The sequence below is a fragment of the Phyllostomus discolor genome, chromosome 5, assembly GCF_004126475.2.
Source record: "Phyllostomus discolor isolate MPI-MPIP mPhyDis1 chromosome 5, mPhyDis1.pri.v3, whole genome shotgun sequence".
NCBI lineage: Eukaryota > Metazoa > Chordata > Mammalia > Chiroptera > Phyllostomidae > Phyllostomus > Phyllostomus discolor.
The window spans coordinates 160,171,724-160,188,839 of NC_040907.2; the positions used below are offsets into that span (position 1 = coordinate 160,171,724).

The following is a 17,116-nucleotide window of genomic DNA, read 5'->3' on the forward strand; positions in this document are numbered from 1 at the left end:
GGCTTTACCGTATTCCACGATTCCCAGGACTCGGAGTGTCTTGCGTACAACTTTCTTTCATTCTTCCCACCAGCTGTAAAACTTAGCTCAAATTCTCAAATAATGTCCAGAACCTGCCAGGAGCTAAGCACTGTGCTTGGTGACCCCAAAAGCAGTATGTGTTGTGTCCGGTTCTATATTCCAATGCATGTGGTAGACAAATAGAGACCAATAAATAATTCTTGCCTGTCTCCTGGGAGTCCGATAATCTGTGTCCAAGGAGCTGCTGAAAAGTCTCTGTTTTCTAAAGGAATCCTGATAATGATACCCCCTTTTACTGAGCAGTTACTTTGTGCCCACGCAATGCTAAGTGCTTGATATTAAATCCTCACAACCATCCAATAGGAGGGTGCTTTAATTATCCTCATTTTACAGATGAGGAAAGCCTGAGCCTTAGCAGGGCTGACTGACTTTCCCAAGGGCACATGCTGACAAAGAGTGGAGCTGAGACTCAAACTCAGGTTTCTTTCTTCCTAGGAGAACCTAGGGCTCTAGGAGAAGCCTCAGGAAGCCAAAGGCAAGACATGGAATCTAAAATGCTTGAAGTTTAAGCTGAGAATGCCCCCTGGGAATGCCTTCCAAGAGTGACTTCTTTTATTTCCCACTCATCCTAGGGCAGAGAGAAGGCAGTCAAGATCTTCCAGAGCTCTTTGGGTGCAGCCAGACAGGGCCCTTTTTCAGGAGGGCAGTGGTCTAGGGTATTGCTACTTGTATATGCATACTACCTTGTCTAGCACCCCTAGGGAGCTCACCCAACCAGTAGGGCTCCTGTGGCTCTGCATATTAGGGTGTCAGGGGTGTGAATCCATACCCTGTCAGGTGTCCTTAGGGCTTCCAAGATCACAGACAACTGGTCTGGCCCTTGCTTGGAGCCAAGGGCTTCTGCCAGAGAAGCCAGAGGGGAGAGGCAAGTATGAGCCGCAGGGATGAGCTTGAGGCCCTGGCTGCCACCGCGACAGCATGGGCCAGCTGGTTCCGGTCAAACGGCGTAGGTCCAACCTCTTCCTCTCCTCAATCAAGATCTAGGAAACCACAGTAATGTTAAATGTAACTGGGTTCATGTCACTTACTTGTTTAAAGCCCTTCAATAGTTTCCTTCCTGGCTCCCTTAGAACAAAATACAAATTCTTTGTGTGGCCTTTACTGTACTGTTCAGAGTGAGTGCTGTGTACAGATCGGGAGACTTGGGGGATCCCCCCGGGAGCTGGTCAGAAATGAGGCTCCGAGGTCCCAGCCCAGACCTGCTGAATCCAAATCTGCATTTTACCACAATTTCCAGGTGATTTGTGTGTTCATTAAAGTTTGAGAAACTGGCTTAGACAGCCCTTGTCATTTCCCTAATCCTTCCACCCACCTAAAGCTACCCCCCACCCTCATTTATCCCTTATCCAACTTACAACAACTTCACAATGCTTTTACTTGCATATAATCAGTCTGTCAGACTAGAACACAAGAACCTTGACAACAGGGACCATATGTAATTTTGTTCATTATTCTATCTTCAGTATCTAGGTTAGTGCCCAGCACATATTAGATGCTTAAGCAATATTTGTTGAATGAAGGATGAGTTCTCTGCCTTTACCATTCTGACCTAGTGTCTTTCAACAAGGGGGCTATTGGTGAGAGAGTTTTTGCGCAGATTTATCCAGAACACTGCAGGATTTAACATCTTTGCGTCCCACTCACTAAATCCCAGTGGAACTCCCAAGTCATTGTGTGACACTCAAGGAAGACACTGCTGCACATTTCCAAAGCCTTCTAGGGGAATGATATTACCCCTGGTGGAGACCACTATCCTAATTACTATTGTTTGACCCTGTGCAATTGAACATGCCCTGATGTATGCTGTGGGGTCCAACAGTTAGAAACTCCGGGTTTGAATCCATGCACCATCCATGTGACCTTGGGCAAATCACTCAACCTTTCTGGGCCTCATCTGTGGAACAGGAATCTCAAAGGCATGCTAAGGAAAACGGGAACCGACTCTAGGAGCAGCACCACACACATGGTTGGCTCTCATGACCTGGCAACTAGTAGGCAAATGGAGGCATATTATTCCAGGATCTCTGGGGAATCCCAGAGTCCTGGAGTCAGAATGCTGGAGTTGGAAGAGATGACAAGATCACTGATGTCCTTGAGCAGCCAAGGACCTGGTGTTTTTATTCTAAATGGTACACCTGAGGCTGAGAACTCAGCCATAAGGCAGCAGGGCTGGGTGTGTGATTTAATGTCCTGGCTGGGCTTGAGAGTGACCTCTGCAAGTTTCTGCTGCCTGGAAGGGAGTGTTGATGCCAGGAGGTGGGGGCAGGGCAACTCTAGGCAGGCTCCTGGCAGGGGATGGAGGGTTACCCAGGGCTGTGGCAAGAATGTGGGACATCCTCTTAGCAGCAGTGGAAGGCCTCTGGCAGTGTTTTTATTTTTCTTTAAGGTTTTAAAATAAGTTGCCTCTAACTTGGAATAGGTCATTGCATCCAAAATCCAATACATGCCACAAAAAAATGTGTAGTATAATCTTACTTTTGAATATACATGCAAACATTCTAAACAAAATATTAACTCATGGAACGAGCAACGTTTCAGAAGAGTAACATACCATGGCTGACCAGGCTATATGCCAGAGATGGCTGAAAGTCACAAAATCTACTACTAAGCATGATTATAACCAAAAATTAAAGGAGAATAACATGTGACTGCAGCAACAAATAATGAAATGCCACTTGAAAAAATTTTGGGGAGGCATTTGTAATGAAGGAAACTATGTACTTCCATACAATAAAGATTACTTACCTGTGGTGGTCTTTTAAATAAAGTGGTGGATAGTGTGAGGTTGAGCCCATGGCTTGTGAGCATTGCCAGCAGAGAAGTTGATTCTGACGTCATCCTTTCCTTGGGGAAGAATGAACCCTGAACAGAAAACAAAAGCACAGGCCTTGGATCCCTTTGGAATGTAGCTTGATCTTGATATTTCAAGAAGTGGGGCTGCACACATTTAAAAGACCAGAAAATTCACTCCATTTTTATTTACGTATTTTTAAAATCATGAAGTCAACTAGAAAAAGAAGAATGGAAATAGATAGAGAGCACAAGGCAAAAGTCTGTAGGCCTGAGGCCTAATCCTTGTTTGATAGCTCTGTGGCCTTGGGTAAGTTACTATACCTCTCTGAGCCTCAGTTTTCCCACCTGAAAAATGAAGACTGGATTGAGCAATAAGCTTAATAATATAAACTTCTACGAAATAAACCATGAAATACTATTTGGGGGACCATTAATTTGGCACGGACCTAGCAAAATCTTCCCAAATTACCTTATTAGTTGAACTCTCCCAAATAGGGTGTTCCAGAGTAAGCAAGCTTCTTAGATGTGAATAATAATCCAGCCCTGCGATGCAGATTTCTTCTTGGATGAAAGTTAATGCAAAAAAAGAAGGAAAGTGCCTTGGCTGGTGTGGCTCAGTCGATTGAGTGTGGCCTGCAAACCAAAGGGTCTTCGGTTTCATTCCCATCCAGTCAAGGCACAGGCCTGGGTGGCACACCAGGTCCCCAGTGGGGGGTGCGTGAGAGGCAACCACACACTGATGTTTCTCTGCTTCCCTTTCTCCTTCCCTTCCTCTCTCTCTAAAAATTAATAAATAAAATCTTAAAAAAAAAATAAAAGAGGCTCCAGAAAGCCCCCTCCCCTGTTTGGAAAAGAAAAAAAAGGACTATTTGATTTGAGAGATTAACAAATAACAAATCATCGAAATAGGTTGCTTATTACATAGGGGCCATTTAATAAAATGTAAGAAGCCCCTTTTGCCCTGGCCGGGTAGCTCAGGTCGTTGGAGCATCCTGATATGTCAGGGTTGTAGGTTCTGTCATCCCCAGTTGGGGCATATATAGGAGTCAACCAGTGAATGTGTGGGTGGGTAGAGCAATGGACCAATGTTTCTCTCTCTGTCTCTCTCTCTCTCTCATCAATATATTTAAAAAGAAAAAAAGGAAAGAAGCCCTTTTCTTTACTGGGAAAGAGATAGGTCAGGATGCACATCAAGTGCAGCTGTTTGAGCCTCTGCCAGTGGCCTGATCTCACCAGAAAACTGAAGTTAAAAAACAACAAACTTCCAGATTCAGAGAGCTCGGATTGAGACTGCCTTCCCCTGCTGTTTCCTCCCACCCCCTCGTCCTTTCTTTCCCTTTCTCCCCACCTCAGGCACCTGGGTCGATTGGTGCTTTTCCCTGTGGTTGGGATGTCATCCGACAGCCCTGGCGACTGGAGCTCTGGGAGGCAGCAGCTACCTCTCGGGTTTAGCATTACGTCATCCCTTCTAGACCCAAATTTATCTCGGCTGCACACAGACCCACAGCTCTGAGCTGCTGCTGACTTGAGGAGAGCTTACGCACGAAGTTAGGCAAGGCTGACTCACTGGGCGGAGGGAAAGGTTTTCTGCTGCTCTTCACGTTTCTGGGCTTTAAGGGGAGGGGAGAAAAGGAGGCTGCATTTGTCATATTCGGGGTGGGGAGATGAAACGATGTATAACTGTTACTGTTCTTATTTAGGGGCTCGGGACTCACCCACTTCCCTGTCCCCAATCTTGATTATTTGAAACCCCCTTCCTTAAAGGTAATTGCACAAAACGGTGCCCTGTACTTAGTAAGCACCTTGCAGTTTCAGGGAAGTTCTCCTAAACCCCAGATGTCACCAACACAGTGACTTTCACCTCATGGTTCCTTCCCTTTTTTTGATCTCTTTCCATCTGTGTACAAGATATAACACAGACCAGCCTCCTCCATTGTTCATGAATATGCAATAAATCATCTGAAAATTTGCATTGGGTAAACTGTGCAGGGAAGGACCCCTAAGAACAGAGAGTCTTGCCTGATTCCTCCAGAAGGCAGGTTGTTCACATCAGGCTATGTTTGTTATAGGCTTGGGGGACTCTGGGGGACTTTTTCCATCTTTAGTGAGACTTCCTGAGAGAGCTACTTTAAGGATAGGACAAAACCAGAGACTGTAGGTAAGATTCCAGGTTCTTTTGTGAGTAGACTTTGGAAGCCATGCTTTTTCCTCAGTTTCCTCATCTGCATTTGCAGTGCAAGCGGATTCACGTGAACAAAAGAAAGGCCACGGCTGCCTCTGGGTTCTCCTAGGCTGGGACTGATGCTGAGGGGTGGTTTGTGGCTGGCATCACACTCAAGGCCACAGCCTCAAGCTTTGTGCTTTGTCGGAGGCCCTTATGGCCAACGTCCAAGCAAGAATTCCAGAGTCACCCAGAGCAGGGAGAAGGCAGTGGCACCTTCAATTGCTATTAGAAAGGGCTAGATATTTCTGTATATAAACCAGTCTGTAACACTGTCCACTTCCACCATCGCCATCATCTCATTTCTTTTTCAATATATGCAGGTGGGCTGTTGGTATGGCTCTCATCCTAGCTTTCCATCTCCTAATCTCCCTCTTGGCTATGGCTCTAAAACAAAGGACTGGTTGAAAGCAACAGTTTACCCTGGCTGGTGTGGCTCAGTGGATTGAACACCAGCCTGTGAACTAAAGGGTGGCTGGTTTGATTCCCAGTCAGGGCATGTGCCTGGTTTGCAGGCCAAGTCCCCAGTTGAAGGTGCATGACAGGCAACAATACATTGTTTCTCTCCCTTTCTTCCTCCCTTCCCCTTTGTCTAAAAATAAATAAAAATAAAATCTTTAAGAAAAGAAAAAGCAACAGTTTACCTAGTTTATACATACTCACCCGTTTTGAAATATATACTAAAAGACAAGAACATAGAGTTATGACTTTTATTTATCTGCATGTTTCTCTTATTTCATACTTTTTATTTTATTTTATTTTAATCATTGTTCAAGCAGTTTTCTGCCTTTTACTCCCATTCCAGTCCACCCATCCCTCCCTACTTCCCTCCCATTACCACCCTTATTTCATACTTTTTATATAAATGATATTGTTAAAAATCATTACAGAAATGTTGAATCCAGCTTAATCCTTATGTATCTACTTTATAAGATTTCCAGTAATAATTATTCTTCCTAGGCTAAATAAAATTTCCAGTATGTTTCAACTAAAAAAAACTGATTATTTTTTTCCCCAATACGAACAATAAAAATTTCAGGAAGAGCCTTGCCTGGTGTGGCTCAATGGATTGAGCACTGGCCTGCAAACCCAGAAGGTCACAGGTTTGATTCCCAGTCTGGGCGCATGCTTGGGTGGCAGGTCATGCCCATAGTTGGGGTCATGCAAGAGGCAACCAAATAATGTTTCTCTTGCACATTGGTGTTTATCTCCCTTTCTTTCTCCCTCCTTTCCCCTCTGTCTAAAAGATAAACAAAACCTTAAAATTTTCAGAAAGACAAAAAAGAAGGATTGGTTAATTCATCTGGAAGTCAACTGAGAAAGGCCAGGCATGTGCACCAACCATCCCCTCTTTCTCTTAATAACCTGGTAGGGCTTATGATCTATAGATTCAAACTCATCTTGAACCTCTGTGTGTTTTCAGCTTTTACTTTTTTCTTGATTCTATTTCACATGGTTTACCTCTCACTGGCTAGACTTTTATTTGTCATAAAACTACAGTACATCTTTTAGGTAATTCAGGTAGCCCTTAGCAATTTGGGATCTAAAACTTAAAGGGGTTCTACGAGCGGCAGAAACTAACTCTCAACCTAATAATTTCTATCCTCAACTAACAGATGTTCTGAACGAATAGGTATTTTCTTTTAAATTGTTCTATTCTTCCCCTACCCAACATGTCCCTTTTGAGTGTGGAGGTTGGTTGTTACCAACACCCAGTGGGAAAGCCCAAATCTGAAGCAACTTAGCCAACAGCTGAAAAAGCATAGTCCCTGTTTTAAAGTCTTTACAAAAAAAATTAATTCTCCTGTGGCTTGTGAACACTTCTCATTTTGGGTCTCCCTGCACTTGATGGAACATCTCTTTGGTTCTTAAATGTGGTGCCAAGTGTAATATTTAAAAGGGCTGGCAGAATATTACAGTTTTTGACCTCATTAGAAATCTTACTCATTTTGAAAAAAAAAAGAAAGAAGGTATTAAAATGCACTATGAGGCCCATGACATTTTTGAGAGTAAGATTTTCATCCTGAGATGGTATTTTCTGCAGTAGCCACTGGAATTTCTCCCCTCACCAAGAGCTTCCTGTTATTTTGGATATCTACCAGCAGGTTAAAATAATCAGGGTGGGGGAAAGTTATGGATGTTTACAAAATTCCCAGCTTGGCCCTAGAGCATTCAACATTTATGACCTCCTTGCCTTTTCCTCTCCTTAGATCAGTAGTTCTCAAACAGGAGTGAGTCAGTGCCTCAGAAGACATCTGGGCAACATTTAGAGACATTTTTGGATGTCACACGTGAGGGTTGGTGGTGTGCTACCAGCATCTAGTTGATAGAGGCCAGGGATGCGGCTGAACCTACCACAATGCACAGATAGCCCTCTTCCACCTCCCAAAGGAATTATTCACCCAAAAATGCCAGTAATGCTGAAGCTGAGAAACTGTGGTCTAGACTTTTGAAGGCTTGTTAGATTGAGGACTTGGAAAGAGGGTGATGGTGAGGACAGTCTTTTAATGTGGTCCCAGGAGTCATTAACCACTGCTTTCAGTTCTGTGTCTATGGAAAACATGAGAGGAAACAACCATCATATCTTCCATTTATCGAGTGTCATGTACTAAGTGTTGGAATTATTTTCATTTAATCTTCAACATAAATCCTACCAACTGTATACTCCTTGAAAGCAGGGTCCATGTCTGTTTCTGTCATTACAGCACACTTTATGTCTAGTACAGTGCCTGGCACATGGTAGGCCTTCAGCGTTTGGATATCTATTTTACACAGGAGAATGATGAGGCCTGAAAGTCCACACAGCTAATGTAAGTAGCAGAGTCAGGATTTGAACTGACCCTGTGTGACTTCACCACATCGCTCACCCACTGAATTATATCCTTCACTTGAAGCACCGGAGAGTTTTTTTTTAGCCTTTAAAACCCCTAGTGAGGGAGAGAAGAAAGGTTAATAAAATATGGTTTAAAAGAAAACATCCACCTCTGTGTGGAAACTGAAGTGGAAGAAGGGCCTTATGACGCCATCTCTGGTTCTGATGGCACCTTCCTTCGTTTCTGAACAGTGACTTGTTTCTGTTTGTGCTGTCCCAGCAGCACATTTTGCAGAGGGAGAAACTGAGGCACAGAGGTTATGTGAGAAAGTAGTTGATGACATGACTTGAAACTTCGGAAAAAGAATGTTCCAGCTCTTGGGCACCCGCTGGGAGTCGTTGACAAAAGGGCTTTTTGGGAGTAGACACTCAGCTAGGTCAAATCCTTCCTGACAGACGCAAAGTCCAGAGAACTTAGTGTTTCTACCCTGGGTGGAGAAGCCAAGCAGGACTACACGTCCCCCTGGCCCTTACGGAATTCGGCTGGGCGCTGGAGTACTAAAACAGTGTGCATACTACAATTCCCGGCGTGCAGTAGGCGGGGGGGGGGGGGGGGGCGGGACTACATTTCCCAGGAGGCAGGGGAGGGGGCGGGAGGGGGCGGGTCGCAGCGCTGCTCCCGCCCCTCCCCCGTGCTCGCGCGGAGAGGTAAACAAACCACGCGCGGGCTGCCGGCTGCGCGACCAGTGCAGAGGGGCGACAGGCGCAGCTGGACCCGGGGGGCGGTGGACAGCGCGCCTAGCTGCGGCGGGGCTGGCCAGCCCGCCCGCCGCGCATGTCCCGGGGCGCTGCTGGACTGGACTGGCCGCGGCGCCTCCTGTCGGCCGGGGAAGGGAGCGCGGAGAGGCCCTGGTAGCCGCCGTGGTGCCGATGGAGCGGGTGCGGATGATCAACGTGCAGCGCCTGCTGGAGGCGGCGGAGTTTTTGGAGCGCCGGGACCGAGGTAACGGCCGGGCACCACCGCCGGACCCCGAATCTGCTCCGCGTGGGGATCGCGGTGCGGCGTGTGAAGGGTGCGCGTGTGACAGGAGGTGCGCGTGTGAGAAAGGGGTGTGCGCATGTAAGGGAGGTGCGCTTGTGAGGGGAGGGGTGTGCTCGGGTGAGGGGGGCTGCTTGTGTGAGGACGCCCGTGAGCGTGAGGTGTTTGCGCCTGTGAGGGGAGGTGCGCGCTCGAGGAGGGTGCACCTGTGAGGAGTGTGCGCGCTCGAGGGGAGGTGCGCGCCCGAGGAGAGTGCGCGCCTGAGGGGAGGTGCGCGTGTGAGGAGTGTTGCACGCGGGAAGGGGGTGTGTGCGTGTGAGGGGAGATGTTTGTGTGAGGTGTGTGCACGTGTGAGGGGTGTGCGTGTGTGACAGGGAGGGGTGCGTGCATGAGAAGGGTGCACGCGTGAGGGGAGATGCTCGTGTAAGGAAAGGCGCGCACGTGAGGAGGGGTGTGCGCGTGTGAGGGAGGTGTGTGTGAGGGAGGTGTGCATGGGAGGAGGTGTCTGTGAGGTGTTTGCGAGTGTGAGGAGGGTTGCTCTCGTGAGTGGGGGTGCGCCTGCGAGGAGGAGGGTGCGTGTGTGGGGGAAGTGCGTGCGAGGGAGGTGCACATGCGAATAGGGGTGCACGTGTCAGGGTGGCCGCGCGTGTGTTTGTGAGGGGAGGGCTGTGTGAGAGGCCCCCTGTGGGAGGGGCGGCGCGTGTAGGTCCCTGTCTGTGCGGGAGGGGCGCGGCGGGGCGGGGCGGGGCGGGCGGGTGTGAGGAGCTGCCGGGGGGACCCGAGCTGCGGAAGGTGAGGGCGGGGCTGGGGGCTGTGGGCGCGGGCAGGTGGACCCGAGGAGGGAGAGACCGGAGACAGAGGCACTGGAGGGGTGCGGGCGGGGGAGGCCGGGCTGAGAGCAGAGGGAAGGAATAGGGAATGCCTGCTGAACGGTGGGGAGGGCGCGCACCCCGTGGGGAAGGGGACCTTTGGGGACCTAGGGCCGGTGACTCGGGATCCCTTTGGGGACGGATACTGGAGGAGGCACAGAGATAGGCTGTGAAGAGGAGGACCCCTGGGAGTGGTGGTGTGAGGAGGGAAGGTGTCCTCCTAAGACTGGGTGATTGAACTAAGTACAGGGAAGTTGTGGGGGGCTTGGTGTGACGCTTTCTGGAATAGAAAGAGTTAAAGGAAAAGGGGAATTTTGAAGTAAGCGAAATAATTGAGATGAATGGTAATCAGGCTCAGAAATTACGGTGTTTAAGTCAAGAATTCTTGGAGCAAAGGATTTTGTAGAGGGATAAATTACTTGATTTAGAGGAAGTACCCGTACACCTTTCAGGCACTTGGTTGGGTCTGCATGTAATGTCACAGGATTGATGTCCAGGTAAGGACTGGAGATTATTTTACCTTTTAACCGAAAAGAGTGGAAAAGTATGACCTCTTTTTCTTCTGTTTTAGCAACCTGTTACTCTAAGGACTTCAGATTTGTGGTTCCATGGATGTGGGTATATCCTCTTATTGTATCTTTTTTTTTTTCTTGTTGTCTCTTTAGAGTGTGAACATGGCTACGCATCAACGTTTCCCTCCATGCCGAGCCCCCGGCTGCAGCATTCAAAGCCCCCACGGAGGTTGAGCCGGGCACAGAAACACAGCAGTGGGAGCAGCAACACCAGCACTGCCAACAGGTAGCAAGCTGGGGAGGTTTAGGAAGGACAGTGGAGGGAGGGGGAACACACTGGGGCAGACGTGTCTGTAATACCAAGCCTGGAGCAACACTGAGAGCCAAATGGGTTCCTTGACCACCACCTCTGGGGAATGGCCCTTTTAAAGTAATAAAGCCTAGGAGTAACCTGAATTTGTGTGGAATGAAAGGAATAGAATCTGGAAAGACAACCAAAGAAGTTCTTGCCAGGATTATTAAGTGGGGAGATCCATGATTTAGAGGGGCAGTAAGTTGAGAGGCTTTGCAGTGTGTGTCTATGCATGCAACTACATGCTAAAAGTAATTTGGGCCATGTTTAAACTTGGATGATCCAAGAATTTTTAAAATTCAGAAATCTCTCAGGAAGTATACAAAGCAGAATGAAGGGTTTTGTTAAAGGAAGAGAAATACTATTAGGTAGAGCAGGAAGTTAGTGGGCCTGGTCTGTTTGTTGTTTAAGGATGAAGGGGAAGACTGCTATGAAAGTTTTGCCTTTTATTGAATGATAAGAATGAATTGCTCAGGGAGCCTTTTTTTCCCCCCCAAATTTTATTTATTTTTAGAGTGAGAGGAAAGAAAGGAGGAAGAAAGAAACATTGATGTCTGGGGGAAACATCAATCAGCTTCCTCTGGCATGCCCCAACTGGGGACCTGTCCCCCAACCTAGGGATGTGTCTGTTGGGGCATTGAACCAACAACCCTTCAGCTCACAGGCCAGTACTCAGTCCACTGAGCCACATGACCCAGGGTAGTAAGGGAGCTTTTAAAACAAATAAAGAGCCCTGGCTGGTATAGCTCAGTGGATTGAGCACTGGCCTGTGAACCAAAGGGTCACTGTTTCAATCCCTAGTCAGGGCACATGCCTGGGTCGTGGGCCAGGTCTCCAGTAGGGTGTGTGTGAGAGGCAGCCACACGCTGTTTCTCTCCCTCTGTTTCTCTTCCGCTTCCTCTCTCTCTAAAAATAAATAAATAAAATCTTTAAAGAAATAATAAAGAGAAAAAGGAAAGGTGCTTATATTTTAGTCAGAACAGATACCTAGAAAATGCTTATCTGGATATCCTCAAAATACAGTTGATTTCTATTTAAAAAGTTTTTTTTGGTAGTGTCTGGCTGTCTCTTCAATTAAATCTAAGGAGTCATCTCATGAGGTTTTCAAAAGTTTGTTTTAAAAGAAAATCAACAGATGCTGCCTTTTCCATTGATGAAAGGAATTGAGACCTTTTTTCCTGATTCCCAAAGTTTTGTGTGGTGAATATAAACATTTTGGAGGGGCATAGAACAGCCTCTGGGTAACTAAATTTGCTTGAAAGCTTTGGAGAACTCCAGACAGGTAGTTGGGTAGTCGAAGGCAGCAGGACTAGGAGCTCTTACTAATTGATGCAGAAAACCTGAAGCTCCTATAGGTCACATTTAGAGCTCAAAAGGTTAGATCTTTTTTTTTAAAGATTTTATTTTTATTTTTAAGCAGAGGGGAAGGGAGGGAGAAAGAAAGAGGAAAACATCAATGTGTGGTTGCCTCTCACGCACCCCCTCAGGGGACCTGGCCTGAAACCCAGGCATGTGCCCTGACCTGGGAATCAAACCTGTGACCCTTTGGTTCTCAGGACGGCACTCAATCCACTGAGCCACGCCAGTCAGGGCTAGATCTTTCTATTTTGCATTTATTCTGCACTGAAGCGTTTTAAACTAGGATTCACCCTTTCTCTTTGACTCATCTTTAAAGCTGTATGTTTTCTCTATGGGCTTTTATTCTTCAAGACTAGGTATTTTTTTAAACTTATTCTTAAAAATAATTAGCTGTAAGCTTAGTATGCCATATTTATGTGTATGTGTGGGCCTAGAGGGTTTGTTGTGGTATGGCAGGTTTGGGATGAAAATTATATAGTATGTTATATAGCATTTAAAAAATAGAAGTATAAATTTTCTTGTTCTTTATAGTTTTTTCTAGTTAAGGTATGAACAATTAAGACCTACAGTATGTTTAGGAATTTATGGGTTTTCAAGCCATGTGTAGATTTAAAAAAAGGTTTTTGTTTTTTTTTTTAATTTGGAGACTTGGGAAGAGTACCAGATAGGACACTAGACCTAGGTTCTGTCATGCTATATGTATTTATTGTCTTTTTATCTTCTAGAAATCAGGTATATGATTGCATTTTCTTTCTGTTCCTTACCATTCTTATTTGTAAAATGAGGGAATAGAGACTATATACTTCCCCAGGTCCTTTCTTCCCTGAAGTTCTATGACTAGTGATTTATTGACAGCTTTAGAGATCAGTTATTATATTGGTGATTCACTATACCATCCCATCATTGCAGAGGTGACATTTTTATTAACAACTCAAAGATTACAGAGACATAAATAAGTGTGAATTTCTAAATTTTACCAATTATGTTACAGGTCATTAATGAGTCTTTGAGATCTTTGACCCATACTTTGCTCAGCTTGGGGGTTTTGACTAAGTGCTGTTTCTCTTTCATTCTAGTGTTCCCGTTAGGATTCTACTATTGTATGTGGGACCACAGTGCTAGTTATTGTATGTTTTAACATAGCATGTCAGAAAATTTGTAGAACTACAAGCATGCCATTTTCTTAACAGTACCCAAGAGAAAATAACTACATGTACATTGGACCACTTAAGACTAAGGAAGATAACTTTTCATGTGGATATAAGTAGAAAGGGAGATTTTAGAATTTATTGGCTCAAGGTTTACTAATGTGTGGGATTTAGGCTGGGGCCTATAGATAAAAACTAGTGTGTTAAGGTGAAACACTAGAAATTATTCCTCCTTACTATTTAAAAAATCTGCTTCATAAAGTAGGGGAGCCAAGTATCAAATTCTAATACTGGGGTACTTGGAAAATAGTGTTGTTAGTCCATTTGTAAGGGGAAACTGTAGACTTTCTGTTAGCTTTAAGCCTATTACTGGATTTAATAGAGATTTTTGTTATACTGGTTACATAAAGCAGAAAGAAAGACAACTTGTAAAAATTTTTCATTTATTAGTCATCTGAAACAAGGAAAGGAATAGACTTGATGAGCACATATATCTTATTTTCCTGATTAAAAAGCTACCTATGTGGAAGTTGCTGTTCCTGTTATGCATTTTGAATATTGGTCTTATATGTCATAAAGTAACATTTGTTTCTTTGGCATGGTAGAATCTTTAAGACATAATGATGGTTGACTTTTTTCCTAATATCCTCAGGTGTAATAATATATTCCTGATATAAAATGTTATTTTATAAATTTATGTTGCTATTTGACTGATAATACTATAAATTCCTATTCTTCGTTTTCCCCAAGTCTTGAAATATTTTCACACAAGTACAAAGGAGAGAAAGTAAGTGATATAGCATGATGTTACAAGCTTGTACCTTGAAAATCCCAGTAATTTTATCATTTGGGATCCTTCTAACTGACATTTGGAATATATAACAATATACGAGGACTGTCTAGAAAAAGTCCAACCATTATTGATATAACAAGAATGGTTTGCTTCATATTGATGTAACCTGGCAGCCAAGGAGAGTGGGCTGGAATGTGCATGTGTGAACAATGATGACTTCACTGTACTAGTCAGTGGGGGCAGTAGATGCCATTGAGTGAGCATGTGTGCTGTGTGGTCATCACATTCAAGATGCCTGAGGGAGTAGAGCAACGAATCTGCATCAGATTTTGCGTTAAGCTTGAACATTCTTCCACGGGAGCTATTCTGATGATTCAGAAGGCCGCAGGTAGGGCAGCTGGTGATTGGCACCTTCATCACAACCATGTGCCTGCCCGCCCATGCATCACGTCTGGCGTAGAGTGTTTTGGCAAAATATTGAATCACCCAGGTGACTCAAACCCTCTGCAGCCCAGATTTGGTGCCCTGCAACTTCTGGCTTGTCCCAAAACTAAAATTACCTTTGAAAGGTAAGAGATTCAGGAAAATACAGTGGGGTAGCTAGTGGTGATTGAGAGAACTGTGTGAGGTCCCAGGGTGTCTACTTTGAAGGAGACTGAGGCGTTGTTGTCCTGTATACAATGTTTTTTTTTTTTAATAAGAAATCTTTTTTAAAAATATTTTATTTATTTTTTTCTAGAGAGGGAAGGGAGGGAGAAAGAGAGAGAAATATCAATGTGCGGTTGCTGGGGGTCATGGCCTGCAACCCAGGCATGTGCCCTGACTGGGAATCGAACCTGTGACACTTTGGTTTGCAGCCCACGCTCAATCCACTGAGCTATGCCAACCAGGGCTACAATGTTTCTTATATCTTCTTCAATAAATGTCTCTGTTTTTCATCTTACATGGCTGGATACCTTCTGGACAGACCTCATATAATTACTTTTAAATACATGGTCTGCTTCACTGAATTTTTGGTTATGGCCTTTTGGCACACTTCCTAAAATCACCCTTGCAAAGATATTACTGCCATTAGAGAACCTGGCTACAAATGCTCTCTGGCTTGTTTCAGAGCATCAGGTAAGCTGAAATTCCTAGCTGCTTGACTGTTTTGTCTCACAACTGAAAAAAATCTCAAGATCTGTCATCTCTAAAACTCTACTGGCTCTACTGTATGTGTCTTCAGTGTATAACACTGATTTTCTCCTAAGGATCTCTTCAGTTTGCCTTCTATCTTCATGGCTGCTCTTCTAATCTATGATACCATGATCTCTCACCTGGACAACTGCCATAACCGTAACTAGCATCCCTGCAACCACTCTTATCCAAAATATAACTCTAATGAATTATATTGGCCAATCTTTTTTTCAATTTCAATATACCATGTTTCCTCCTATATCTTTGCATATACTCTGTTCTCTGCTGTGAATTGTTTTTCTTCCCTTTTTGCCAAGCCATCTTTGCCTAATAACTCTCTTCAGCTCAACCATAACTTCATCAGGACAGCTTTTCTCTATCTGCCAAAGTAAATCAGATCTTTACATACCTTATGTCACCCTTATTTTTCCTTCTTATAGCTTACAGAAATACGGTTATCTGATTGTTTAATTCTTGTCTCATTTATTGGACTAAAAACTCCATGAAAGCAGGAACTTGAACCTCTTCTTTAAGCATTATTTCCAGAACTTATCACTGTGCACTGTATACAGTAGACGTTTCTTAAAAATGGAAGGTTTTAAAATTCCAGGTAGACTGTTCTAAGTTGGAACTGACTTTCTCTTTTGTGGAGAGTACCATATTAGACTTGAAGGAGAAATGATGGAAGAATATGCAATACTGGCTTTGGCAAACTCATTGATTACTTTGTATTCTAAAAGATGTTAATGATAATAGATTTGGAAAGGAAAACAATATGTGATATTTGAAGAATAAAAATCTTCAAACCACCAGTTCTATTCAATGCTACAGTTAATTTTAAAGAACTCTTACTGTCATCCTATGTCATGAAAATAAAATATCAAAATTTGTGTATGCAAAGAACATATGTCTGTCAAATATTGGCAATAAATACTGGTATGTGCCTGTGAAATATACATAATAATTGCATTATTTTAAAGTGATCCAGAAGATAGTACCACTTTATGCTTGAATTTCAAGCTGATGAAAATTACTTCTCGTTAGTATCTTTTAGATACTACATAACAGCAGCAGTATTTTAGTTCTACCTGCTAAGCTTGAGGACACTAAAAAACAAAGCAAAACAACTTTCCTTTTGCTTATGTGGCATTAGTTTAATTTTTCAGCTACAGAATAATGAAATGTTTTAGTCTTACAGGAAATGAATGTATTGTTATATTTAAAGCTTTATATCTTTTTTGGCTGTCTTATTTATGGATTATTAATTTTTGGGGGGGATGGCAGTGAATTCTTTTTCTAGGATAGTTGCAGAGGATTTTTTCCCCACTGAAAGTAATTTGAGATTTGTTATATCTTCTGCTTTTCTCTCTCTCTTTTTTTGCATTTTTATAAATACTTTTAATGTCTGACTTACTAGAAGATAGTTGGATTTTGTATCTGCTTCTGCATTTAATTTGTTGCAGTATCTTCTGTTTTTATTTTTAAACATGTTGTACCTAGTCACAGAATAATTAGATAAAGACTTATTTTTGTGAAGCTTTTTTTTTTACTATTGTATGTTTTTCAAATTTTCTATATATTAAGAAAATAGTTTCTGGGTCTTTGTCCAACAGAAAAGTCCCACAGTTTTAGGATAAATGTGAAGATTAGTAGCAGTTAAGCTCTTAATGATGTTACTATTGTTCTTCAGTATTTTCCAAATGTTGAGTGATTAAAACATCCTGTGTGGTACGTTCTGTGATACTCTATCTTCCACTAAAATTGAGCTTAAATGAAAAGTTCTCATGAATTGTATATATACACCTCACTCTAAACATACTCCTACTTTCCATTAAATGCTTCTTTGAAGCGTAAGTTTGCTGTTGCTGGGGTTCTTAAGGATATATTCCTCTGTGGGAATATCTTTTGAAGGAGACTTAAATGATCGTGCCTTATAAGTCAGTAGGATAACTGCTTCTGTT

General features: G+C 43.6%; 1 protein-coding gene across 3 annotated transcripts in view; it reads left to right on the forward strand.

Annotated features, from left to right (window-relative positions):
- The window catches only part of MXI1 (MAX interactor 1, dimerization protein), a 74,674-nt gene that overhangs the window by 9,436 nt on the left and 48,122 nt on the right, over window positions 1–17,116 (forward strand). For 2 of the 3 annotated variants that reach the window (XM_028511429.2, XM_036027276.1), the window contains exon 2: window positions 10,481–10,613. In XM_028511429.2, the coding sequence (XP_028367230.1) occupies window positions 10,481–10,613 (133 nt within the window). Of the gene's footprint in view, window positions 1–8,612; window positions 8,911–10,480; window positions 10,614–17,116 lie in introns of those variants that run through there. The other variant, XM_028511430.2, reaches the window with a different exon arrangement.